The following is a 12,569-nucleotide window of genomic DNA, read 5'->3' as shown; positions in this document are numbered from 1 at the left end:
GTGTGGTATTGAGGATCTGCGTGTGAATGACACACTGACAGCCGGACCAAAGACTGAAAAGTGAAGATTCTTTTATTGAATTCAATACATTGACTCTCATATACATTTATTTATATAAATTTATAGTGACATGTCATCTCATACAAACTACTTCAGGGACATTAAAAAGCCTAACAAACAAACATGGAATGGCTGGCAGAGCAGCTCTCTGTGCCTCATCATCAGTCGGATTCCATATTGCTGTATCTATTGTGGTCTTAATATGGCAAAGGGGGTGAAAGGCCGGGCCTCTGTCCAGCTGAATATCACATACCACCACTTTTCCCCTACTAACAAGCGTAGTAGTTGTATTCATAAGTCTCAGCAGTGATGGAATAAATCTGCGTGTAGGTATCCCATGTTTACTTGTTGCATCCCATGTTTCCCTGTAGTTTTGGCAGCTTAACTGAATCTTTGATATGATGGGAAAGAAAAATTTAGTACCCTAGCAGCAAAAATCAACTTCCCTGAGAAAGAACAACCTAACTACAATTGTATTTAAATTCTTTCACACGCACATTGGGTTCCTTAAACTCCAGTTGTCCTGGCATCTCTCATCTTACCCAGTGGGTAGAAATAAAACTCTATAGTGGTATGGCTGATCATACTGTACAATAGTACAGACTGTGTGACCCCAAACTATAGATGTCAACCATTTTGCATGTTTTAAAGCAAAAAAAAAAAAAAAAAAAAAGTAACTGCAGTGAGATCCATCTCGGAGATCACCTTTTAGGCACATTCTTCACAGAAGAGATTATCTCATACCCAGGCACACTTCTATTCCATTTCTCTAAACCAATTTTTGTCTATTCATCAGTGTTTGTTTAGACTTTTCTTGCTTTCACTGCCATGGGATATGCTGGATGAAAACTACTGGTTATGAATTCAGTCTGGTCCGTGGTAGCTTTGTGTGTAACAATATTTCTTCTCTACTGTATTGTAGAATATGCACTTAATGGCTCTCTAACTGTTCCACCGAACTGCTGTGTGTGAAGCCTTGACAAAGCAGTCCATAAACAGCGGGGGATGATATTTGAGTGCAGTACATGAAATAATAGTGTCACTGAGCCAAATTCAAACCCGTATTCACTCTAGCAGCTGGCAGGAAAAACGACAAGAATGAAATGTTGAACAAGTGAGAACCATTTGGCTAAGCTCCCAAGGTCTCTCTTTATCAGATTATCTCATGACAGTTTGGGCTAATGTCATTTAAAGTTACAAAGTCTAGGTCTAACACTTTGATCTCCGCCTGCATTTCCTGTGCCCATATAGTATCATTCAATACTGGGTCTCTAAGGACTTTGCAAAGGTGGGTTTATCACCATTTTATAAGAGCAGCAAGTGAGGCACAGAGCGGTTAAGTGATATGCCCAGGGTCACACTGTGGGTTGGTAGTGGCATCAAGAGTAGAACCTAATTTCCCCCCCCCACCACCACTCTAATTACTAGATAATACTGCACTCATTAACAAGATAAACACTCGCACTGCCACCATGCTGTACCAGGAAGGCTATTAGAAGAAGTGTCCGTTTTCCACTGGTTGGTATATATTGGGGTAGGAGTGAACCCAGTTTTAAGGGCATGTCAGCAGCTGAATCATGCATCTCTAGAAAATCTCTCCAGTAAGACATGTCCCAGGGACTAGTTTAGCATGTTTTGTGATTTCAGCACTGCAAATCCCACTGGTTGGGAGCCTTGCATAGACTGAGAAGATAATATCACTCGGCAGCTGCTGCCTGGATTGGTGAGAGTGTTAGCACCATTCATATGGTAGCTATCATCTGATAAACCAGTGCGTTCCAGGTATAGGCTGTGCATCTCTGGAAGCAGGATTATTTGGGGGTGGGCTTGTTGGGCAGATCCCTGCGCTGCAGAGTTTGTTGCCATGTCTGAAAATCGTATCTGCTCCTTATGCTTGTAATAAAGATGGGCCAGGGGTTCTCTTCAATTAACTTTCCTTTAGGCAGTTTGGAAAGGTAAAAGAAAGTAGGGTCCACAGTACTTTGAGTCTGATCGCAGAGCCCACGTACCTTGGAGGTGTGGGCAGTAGCCTCTCTGTTAGAGGGCCTATTGGATCCAAAGCCAACACTACACTGCTCTTTCCTGAAAGGCCAAGATGGAGTATTTGGGTTGGCTGCTGCTGCTGCAGTCAGGCTGAGTTTGGCAAGGCACTGCCAAGACACTGCAGCCCTGTCTCAGCCACTGATTGATGATCACTGGCATTCAGTCATGGCATGACAGAGCAGGGGTAGAGAGGTGGAAGGGCACAAACAAGCTGTTCCTGTAGACACTGGATGCTCAGGTGCAGTATTTGTGCATAAAAAGTTTTCATGCTATAGCCCTCTTGGTTTTTATACGTCACTGGTGCAGCAGCTATTAAACTATACACAGCAGTCAGAACAGTATTTATATTAGCCTTTTTCTAAAGCAGGCGTTCTAATGCCAGCTAGCCATGCTGAGAAAGTGAAAAAGCAGCACGCTACAAAGTCTGTCTCTCATCAGGGTGGTGGTGTCCATACGATATGTGCTACATCTAGGACTGGCTCCCTTGTGCTGGAGAAGAGAGGACTTCCTTCGGTATCTGTGCTTTGTGATCTTTGTGTGTCTGTACCACGAACCAGAGCTTCTGTGGAGCAGCTTTGCCTTTTGTCAAGATTCAAAAGGATTCTTGGACAGCCTTATTGCAAAAGATTTCATTCTTTGATGTTATAATAGTGATTAATACACACTGAACTACAGAGGCACTGCAAGGGCAGAGAGGGAAAGAGAGAGAGAGAGGTGCTTAATGGCAGGACAAATGTTGTGTTCACTACTGGAATGGATCTAGGGGCCATATTACTATTTATGTCTTGTATGGTGGGGCCCAGCAGACTTGGTGTGGATTGGAGGAGTCCATTTTGCAAGGCATCGTACACACATGAAGAAAGACACGGGCCCTCGGATGAATTATTTTCCTATTTAAGATGTAATAAGAGCATTGCGTTGTAATCCTTGCTGGCAGTAGCTAGTCTGCCCTGGTTTAGGGGCACATAAATTATCGTATCAATTGCACCCTCTGAGGAAAGGGCACCTTCGGTATAAATAGGTTACGTTTTCGCCACGGGTGGTGCCAAGTGAGTTTCTTTTTGTTAGTTTAAAAGGATAGTGATGTGTCGAGAATTGTAAAATGGCATCGTGGGGCTCCCTCGTTATTGCCTCCCAACCACTCCACATCAAATGTGTTCAGTTCACAAGGAAAAAGATGGCTCTCCTAGCTGCCAGCTCTGCTGACTCCATCTGGGATCTGAAATTCAAGCTGTGGCTTTCCTGGCTCTGTCGCTGATTATAAGAGTTCTGCATTTAGAACTTAGTTAAACAAAATTAATGATGATGCACAAGCTGGAATAGACATCAGCTTGCTCTCCCATAAATGTGTGGGTTAAAAAGCCCAAGAAGAATAGGAACATGCTTCCATTAATTTATAAGGTTGGCAGATATAACTGAATACAAACCAAGAGCAGATCTGTAGAGGAAACAGCGTTTTCACAGTCCCTTTGCTGATGGTAACAGTTCGTTAACAAGCGCTAGGAAATCTACCAAATTTGGTTAGTTTGCCTGCCTGTCAGTGATCTATATATTGGCAAATCAATAATAGCTCATTATACTGAAAGAGTAAGATTTATTGCAAACGTAGGGAAATTACATTTGGTTGAACATATGGTGTAATCTTCATTCCTTCCTTGTTAGGATCTCATGTCTGACTATTCAATCAGTGAAGGGCCACATTTGAGATCTTGGAAATGGATGTGCGGCTATGATGCACACTTTTGAGTGGCATAACCTTTAATGTCTTAGGCAAATACTAGCATTAACAGTCTGTTTGTCTCCATTTACATCTCCTCCAGAAAGCCATTACCAGCTGAGATTATACTAACACTTTCGAGCGTGTAGGTGTTTTCTCCTCCAGTGCTATTGAACTGTCAGTGGATGAAATACTTGATGTTCTCATTTCTCTCAAAGAAGCAGAGGAACAGAGTTTGTGCTATTTCTTAGGGTACAGAGGGAAGTGACTAGGAAAGCTACAGCAATTATTGTGTTGAATTGGAGGGGCATGCTGAGTTGGATTGTTTGCTCCACATCGCCTCCTGTAGCTCAGTTTCTCTGAACTAGACCATGTGGGGAAGGAATATATTGACTAAACTGGTGCTAAATTGGTGCATACAGGTGCAAGATTATTGTGCTTTAATGAATAAAGGCAAGTGGCGCTTAATTTTACACGCATGCCGGCACAGGGATCCTGTTTTCTCTCTTGCTCCTTATTGTGCACCTAGCCTCTGCTTAATTGGTTCCTGGAAATCAGCTGAATTAGTCGTCAGTGACTGCATGCCATCAGCAGACCTGCTCGGATGTTTGCTGTGCTTTGATCTTGTGTTCAGTGGAAATTCAGTTCTCAATGAGGCTCTCTGGAAACGCTTTTGAACCAGCACACTCCCACTCGCTCCTCACTTTTCAGTAAAACTTCCACTCACCAAGCGTGATGGCCTCCAGCACATAGCCAAGAATCATCAGTCAAGCAAAACATGGGCATCCTTTAAGACCATCCCTGTCCTGGGTCATACCTGGTTTTTAGCACTTGCTGATTTGTTTCTTGGAAAGCAGTGCCTCTTTCCTTACTGAAAAGCACCTATGTGACTGAGGACCCACTGAAAGCAGAGGCGAGTTAGGATCCTAAGTCACTTAGGACTAGACCCTTAAAGCTACTTAGAGACTTAATTCTCATGGATTTAGGCAACTAAATACCTTTGAGGATCAAAGCCTTAGGCCCATCTGGAAATGTTACCCTAAGTCTGTCTCTCTCTCCCCTCTGTACCTAAAGTATATTCCTATTACATCCCTTCATGTTATAGTTCCTAAAAACATCCCTGAAGAGAGTCAACTGCTTGTGAAAGCTTGGAAATCCTCTCTGCTATGAGTCAAATTGCTTCCAGCCAGCATTTGTTTTTCTCGCTAATAGCATTATTCCTTACCTTTAAAGCCTGCAGTTATGGAACATAATGATGCACCCTTTTACCACCTGCCACATCATGGTGCGAATACTTAACTCTGAACAAGCAGCTCTGCCTCCTGTTAGTTCTGCCTAACAAAAGGTGAGCAAGCGGGTTGCTGCTGGAATAGAAATAGCCAGAACCTGTCACTAGGAAACAACAATGATTACTGTCAAAAAATCAGGAATGTTATCTGAATTTTCTGAAACATCTCTTTAAAACAACCCCGAACCTGCCAACATCCCCCTCCAGGCTGAATTTCCATGCCGGTAGGCAGCTTGGGGAGTAGGGTCTGCTCATTTGGCAGGCTGCTCGCAGGTTACAATAGAGCATCTCCTTCATCATTTTGCACATGCCGTACCATATGTCCCAAATCTCCCTTTATAGGCAAGTTATAGATGTTGACTGCCATTTATTATAAGATAACTGAGACATTTCTGGAGGAAGCAAAGCTTTGCCTAAGCAAAGCTGTAGCTCTACTTGTTTTGCAGCTTTTTCCTTCCCTTCACCCCCCCATTTACTGAACTTTCACTGCTCCCTAAAAACCAGACAGGGAGAAATTAGTCATCTTAATCCTAAGAATCTAGATAGAAAGTCCCTGTCTTTCGCTTCATACACTTTGCCACAGCAGACCAAAAGGAAACATTGCTATATTCAGATATTTACAAGGTAATGACATGTGCCTTTAATCTATTACTGTACATTAAAAGTGGTTATTGCTCTAGCTGTGTCAGAGGCCTTGACCTCACTGTTTAGGTGGTGGGAGGAGTGTCTTTCTGCAGAGGATCAAGTGTACAGGATTGTGTGGGGCTCCCCTACCTTCTGAAATAGGCACAGGGGAAGCCCTTGTCTGTGAAAAGCTTCTGCATGCAAACTTCCCCACACCACCTGCGCAGATCAGTGGCCTCGAAGAGGCTGATGGCTATGGCAGGTGAAGGGGTCCGAACTCAGCAGCTGCCGGCTGGTTTCTCTGCAGCAGCTTTTGAACCTGAATGCAGGTTGGCTTGCGACCAGGAGATTTAAGTCATGCTTTGACAGGACCGTGAAAAGCCCCTCTCCTCCCCCGGCATGTATGGAACAGCCTTGGGGTGTGACTGAATAAATACAGAAGCCTGATGGCAAAACCCAGATGGTAAACCTCTTCCGTTTGGCAGCCTTGCACCCAGCAGCCCCCAAAGCACCATCACTTGGAGGGAACCTGTCACATTGCAAACATCAAGCAGTTATTAAAGGACAGGAGACTCCCTCCTTCCTCTTATCGCTTTCCTCAAGCTGTGAAGTAGCTCTAACCGATACCTGGCAATACAAGGTCTTCATGAATCCTGGAGACGAGATGGAGGGAGAACCAGACCTATGCACTGGACCCAATGAAGAAGCAGCTCGTTAAAGAACCAGGTGCTCAGCCACTGTAAGGGAGAGACCCTTCAGCATGAATGAGATACCTGTCACCACTGGGAACCTTGCATAGCAACCATTATTATCATGACTTTTTTTCTTTTTTGCTAACTGGCTACATTTTTAATGGAGTGTTTTTCCTGCTGTTGGTGGATTCAGTCAGGCCCAGTTGTAAAACGCCATGGAGAAAGGGTTCAAGTTATCCTGGGAGCAAGACAACAGCTTCCGGTCCCTCACCACTGCTGGGCTGGGCTGGGCTGCACCGTTTGGGATTCCACCCTGATTTTCCCAGGCCGATAACAATGTGCGAGGGGTAAGAGAGACAGCAGGAGCAGAGACAAGAGCTCTCTCCTTAATGGAGAGCAGTCCTGATCATCCAGGTTGAAACTGTTGTGTGCCTTTTTTTTGTGATTTTGCTTTTTTTCTTAAAAACCCACCTGCAAAACTAGTTACACAACAAACGTGAATGGGAGGGAGCGAGAGCAGAGCTCACAGCAGCCCAGGTCCTCGCTGCTGCTTGTATCTAAAGAGAAATCATCTCCCCTTGTCACTCCGAAGCGGAGATGTGGCGAGTGATGCCTGAGCTCGTGTCAGCACTGTTGAAACGTGGCAACAGCAAAACAGAACAAAAGTGGGATGAACCCCTGTACGTTTCCAAAGAGAGGAGACTTGCTCTGGGAGATGGAGAGGGGAGGGTGGAGGATGCAACTGGAGATCTGTCACAGCCTGGGTGAGCTGTTAGTCCTGGGAAGGATCACTGGAGGCATCAGTTTCACAGAAGCTTTTCTCCCCCGAGAGAGTGAAGATTTTGTTTTTTGCAAGTTTGTCCTTTTTCTCCAGATGTCCTTGCAGAGCGAGGAAAAGGAGTTTTATGCCAGACGTTGGCATCCAACAGGCCTTTCTCCAGACCACTCCAACAATACTTCACCTTCCATGTCCTCAGGGCTCAGAGGCAGAGAGGGCGAGTGGGAAATGGAGTCCCTCTGCCGATGGCAGGCTGTCACGCTTCAATTATATTCACAGAGGGCTTATTTTTTGGAAACTAGAAAAAGGGGGAAAAGAAAGATAAAAGTCTGGGAATGGCTGGGGAAGAACCATCAAAGATGTGTGCAGTGCATTGATGAATCTCATTTCTTTTGTCCCTGTGCTCTAGAAACCTAACTCATCATCATTATCTTGCATTTGGTGCAGTGTTTCACATCAGAGCAAAAATGCTGTCATTCTGAAGTCTATGCCGTAGCACTTTACACCCACCTCTCACTGAAGGGTGACTACACCGAGGGTGGGGCAATGACAGATTGGGCCCTAGTAATTAAAACATCAGAGGTGAGAGGGTTGTCGATTGATTGCTGGAAGCATCAGGTCTGAAATGCCAACATTGCACAGCATCTCCAAGGGGCAGATTCCAGTGGTCCTGGAGGAAATGACAGGACAGCTGGCTCTACTGCCTGCTCAGTGCTGCTGGGGTTAAACGTTTGCTCCAAAGGGCTTGGGGAAGGTGGAGGGAGCGGGGCTGGAGGGAGGGGAGAGAAGTATCCTAAGATCCAGAGCTAGTATTGTCACTGCCTTAAGCTGTCCGTACATCAGGTGGGGATGAGGTTGGGGACAAAGGAACCATGACATAAGTAATACCAACAACTGCAGAGTTAACAAAATGCTGAGCAGCTTTTCCTAAACCATAAGAGCTCATCACCACCAAGGGCAGCCTGCCAGAGCAAGGGAATAAAGAAGTGTCATCAAAATCACAGAGCCAAGGAAGCAGAAAACGTTTGGCAGTTGGATGCATCTCCAGTCCTTTTCTTTATCTTTGGAATCAAATGCAGAGCTACTGCTCTCCTTCCAAACACCTGGCATTACCATCAATCATCCCAGACTCCCTGGACTAAGCAAACTAAAGCAGAAGGAAAACATCTGAACCTGGGAAGGAAGTGGCATGTTTGTCCTGGGGACTGGCAGAGATCCCAGCTATTAATTGGTTTAGCCCTGATTCTGCAGATCACTTGGTGTAACACCTCTGCGCACCCAGAACCCCACCGATCTCTCCATTGATCCATAATCTTTTGCTTGCTGATCTGAGCTCAGTCTGAGTTTTACTCTACCCTCCACCTGCAAGATCCTTAATTGGCTCTGGTGATGGACTTTGTAGCCTGACTAAAGAATCAAAAAAAAAAAAAGAGCCGAGGCTTCTTCAAATGTGTAAGCCTCATTTTCGACAGCAGTGCCAATAAAGAGCAGAACTCTTCTGCTATGAATACATTTGGCGGGGAATCAGTTATCTTAAGAGTTAGGTGGATACTACAAAAGCCAACCTGGAATTCTCTGATGTATTATTTGCACTGAAGCAGGCCCAGGAGTTCCCCTTAGAACCGAGCCCCATGTGCTCAGCACTATGCAAACACCAAACTGAAAGACAGTCCCTGCTGTGTTCAGATTCATTTCATATTCCTCTTCTCACCAGCTGCCGATAAGCAAGGTCTGTACCACTTCCCAGCACCATCCCAGCAAGTGAGGTTTATTGGCAGAAATGTGTGGAAAAAGTGGTTCTAGCTGAACATTTTTGGAAAATGAATTTTGAATTCTTTAACCATCAGCTGAATTCAGATGACAACCTGCTCCTGAAAGTTAGTTCATCCAGTCAGGGAGCTGGGAGTGCACTACGCAACCGGCCTGTCAAATCAGAAATGACTAACAGAGCTTGAATACTGAACCCTTGGGACAAGCTGCTCCTAAATGAGCTGCAAGGCAGGAATTCCTCAGTGAATCATGTGAAATAAAGAATAAATGCAAGGCAAAGGCGGTGCTAGGGAACAGTCTATGAGCAGGAGAAGAGAAAGGAGAGATTGAGAAAATGATTTGCTGCAAAGCACATGCCCAACTCTGGCATCAGTACAGATCCAGTCTGCCACAATGTACTTTAACCCTGTGGTTCTGCCAGTAAGTTACTACAGTGGCTCCTTGTCTTGCACGTGCTGCTTGCTGTTTATGTGAGAACAGAAATAGCATCCCATCTCCCACTTCTGGACATCATCATGGCTGTGGGGTCCGAACACAGTGGCCTTGGCTCACTGCTTTCAGGTAACAGAGTGCTCAAGTCACTTTACATATGTGGATTGATATTATCCCCATTTTATTTATGGGGAAACTGAGGCACAGAGATGAAATTACTTAACTAAGGCCATCAGACTTGGAGATGGAACATGCGTGTCCTGAATTGGAGATGGGTTCTCAAACCATTAACCTACACTGTCTCTCCTGACTGCATTTAGGTGCCTGGTGGACTTGTCGGGGCCCACCAGAGAGAATACTGTAATATGGACCCTTACCAGAAGGCTGGTTTTTCATGTGAATTCACAGACTGACTGCCTCACCCCCTCCTCTTACCTTGCTGCGCAGGAGCCCTCCGCTCTGGTGCTCAGGAGTGCTGTTCTCAGATGCGCTCTTGGCTTTCTCCTTGTTGTTATTGGGTTCATTATCTTTGATGATGTCGTACTGCCTGCAAAACAGGGCGATCACCCCTACCAGGAAAAAGCATTAGCCATCACAAATGAGCCAGGCCTCTGGAATCTGCAGCAATCAGAGATCCCGAGCCTGCTGCACCATTCTGCACCTTCCCTCAGAGATCTTAGCAGTGTTAGCACCTGGTCTTAAGGATCGTTTCCTAACACATATAGTCGCCCCTCGTCACAGTGAGAAATTATGCTCTAAGCCAGTGGGGGAGAAAATTAACTGGGTCCCACTTGCCTTTCATTAAATGGGACAGGTGCTTTAAGCTCTTCATTTGGACAGCAGTCAGCCCTGGCCACGTGGGAAGGTTTAATGGGATCTCTGCCTTGCAAGCACAGGGGCATCCTGGAATTTCTCTTCACTATAAATGGGCTTTCTTAGCTTTGTTTCCCTGGAGCTAAGAGAAAGGCTGCAGAGCTGCAGGATGTGATGAGCACACTACAGCAGAGAGAACTACCAGTGGAAATTTCCTCCCACACACTTAGCGTATGGAGAGCAAAGGAGAGGCAACTGTGACAAATGAAGAGAATGAAAGTGTTTCACAGATGCTTCTCTGTTGGGTCCTGACCCCATAACAACACCTCGGCCTACAGGGTCCAAACACAGGGATGGGGGTGCCAGGGAGGTACCGCTTCTTCCCTGCTGGGAGAGACTCCAACTCTCCTAGCAATAAGACCCTGCACATACATGGAGCTTTCCACCTGTTGATCTCAAAGGCTTTTGCAGAGATAAATGTTGTTATGGCAGCTGTCACCAGGTGTCACTTTTGCATGTTGTCTTCCAGATTCTTTTTTTGGGCATGTGAGCAAATGGTTAGTCTTGGGAGGACATCTTGACACCTGCCCACATAACATCATCCTTATTTGTGAAAGCAAGGCACAGAGGGGCAAAGCTGAAGTCAGGACTAGAATCCAGGCCCTAACTCCAAGCCTCATGCTACCTGCACTGGGCCATCAAAGAAGGTTAAATCCATATGTGAGCTGAGACTAACCATAGTTTGCATTCACTTATAGTGCCTCCACATTTGAATCACAGCTGCATCAGATGCAGGGGTGGGAAAAGTCATTTTCAGATTGAAACACTGTAAACACCTTGTCAGTTTTGCAGAGATTTCCCCCACCCACGGACCTCCATTTTGTCTAAAAGAAGCACTTCCCCATCAACTTCACAATGTTGGCTTGTTCTTTGCTCGCACCATGACCTGAATGTTAGGGAAACTGGATCCCCTCGTGTTGCTTTAAACTTGGAGTTATTTCATGTAAATAGTTGATCCCAAATGATTATTCTTATAGGCAGGAGATTTGTATCTAATAATGCAGAGATGGTAACTTCTTTATCTAAATGACATAAAGGAGCAGAGACGTTGGATTTCCCGTACCATTAGTCTGGGTTCTCATTTGGTTATTATCATTAGCGGAGAGCGGCCTGTGAAAAGCAGGTATCACGGCTTGGCTAACTGAAGACTTCTTAGTGGAAGAAATATTATATGTGGATCAGGTTTTGCTGCTGCCAGACCACTTGGATTCACTTATGCCTGGAAGGAATCCTAGGGGAACACAAGTGTCCCCTGCCCGGTTTATCTGATCTCTGGTTTGCAACCTCATTTCACCTCCAGATCGCTCTGTGGAAACAACCCCTGGTTGTCTGAATTTTAGCATAACTAGGCCAAATCCCTCGATAATGTAAATTAGCACAGCTCCACCGAAGTCAGCAAAACTGCAGGAGCTTACGCCAGAAGAGATTTTCACCCAGTGTCCCTGGAGGGCATAGTTTAACCCTCCCTAAGCATAGCAATCAGTAGGGCTTTGGGAAAAAAATGAGGGAGCATACAAACACAGCTGAAAGCATTTCAAAGCTGTTAGACTGCCAGAAGCACGGCTGCGAGTCAGGCTGCGCTCTGGGATGGCAAGGGAGTGGAGCACCTCACCTAGCAAGGGAAGATCCAAGGGAAGCAGGGCAGTGACACTCAAGCTCTGTGTCGCCTTGGAGCTGCCTTCTGCCCTGGCAGTCCCTGCCTCAGAGCTCAGGCACAGACCCGATTTTCCAGAGGGAAAATCACCAGTTCATAATTCAGGGGCAGAGGTCTGAGTGACTGCTCTCTACGGGGAAATCATCTTCTGTGGTGCCTCTCACACGTTCTCGGAGGGCACGTGGGGACACTTGTCTTTAACCTCGCGCCCCGAATGTGGTGGCTTTCTGTCCCAGCAGTAGTTGTTTTTCTGCACGGATCTGTGCGCGCACAGTGTACGTGGTGATCCCTTCCATCTGGCACAAAGGCCATTAATGCCAATGAGGAAAGGCTGCATTTTACGGGTTGTACAATTTACTGTATCATTAATTTCCTTGTGTGCCAGTTCCTTTGTTTCACCTGAAATATCCTCCCCTAGGCCACTGTGATGGGGGGTTGCCGAGCAGTGCACTGCGCTGCTTCATGAATGTTTGATGTGGCAGCAGCAGCTGTTGAATGGAGGCCAGGAGAAAGCTGGGACTCTATCCGGAGAGCAGTGAGCACAGACTTTATTTCCCCCGTCTCATTAAGGGTCCAACCTGCGCGAGCCAAAGTGCTGGATGCAGAGAACACTGTGAAAGCACCATATCCAGGAAGGG

General features: G+C 45.8%; 1 protein-coding gene across 2 annotated transcripts in view; it reads right to left on the bottom strand.

Moving 5' to 3' along the window:
- Positions 1-60: 60 nt before the first annotated feature.
- FNDC5 (fibronectin type III domain containing 5) overlaps positions 61-12,569 on the bottom strand; it is a 40,147-nt gene continuing 27,638 nt past the window's right edge. For both annotated transcript variants that reach the window (XM_090057290.1, XM_090057289.1), the window contains exons 5-6: positions 9,840-9,973; positions 61-7,500 (exon numbers count right to left, since the gene is read on the bottom strand). In XM_090057290.1, the coding sequence (XP_089913416.1) occupies positions 7,459-7,500; positions 9,840-9,973 (176 nt within the window). In that variant the 3' untranslated portion in view covers positions 61-7,458. The remainder of the gene's footprint in view (positions 7,501-9,839; positions 9,974-12,569) is intronic.

The sequence above is a fragment of the Crocodylus siamensis genome, chromosome 7, assembly GCF_052110815.1.
Source record: "Crocodylus siamensis isolate JL-2025a chromosome 7, ASM5211081v1, whole genome shotgun sequence".
NCBI lineage: Eukaryota > Metazoa > Chordata > Crocodylia > Crocodylidae > Crocodylus > Crocodylus siamensis.
Note: the sequence above shows the minus strand (reverse complement) of the source record. Positions and strands in the feature narration are given on the sequence as shown.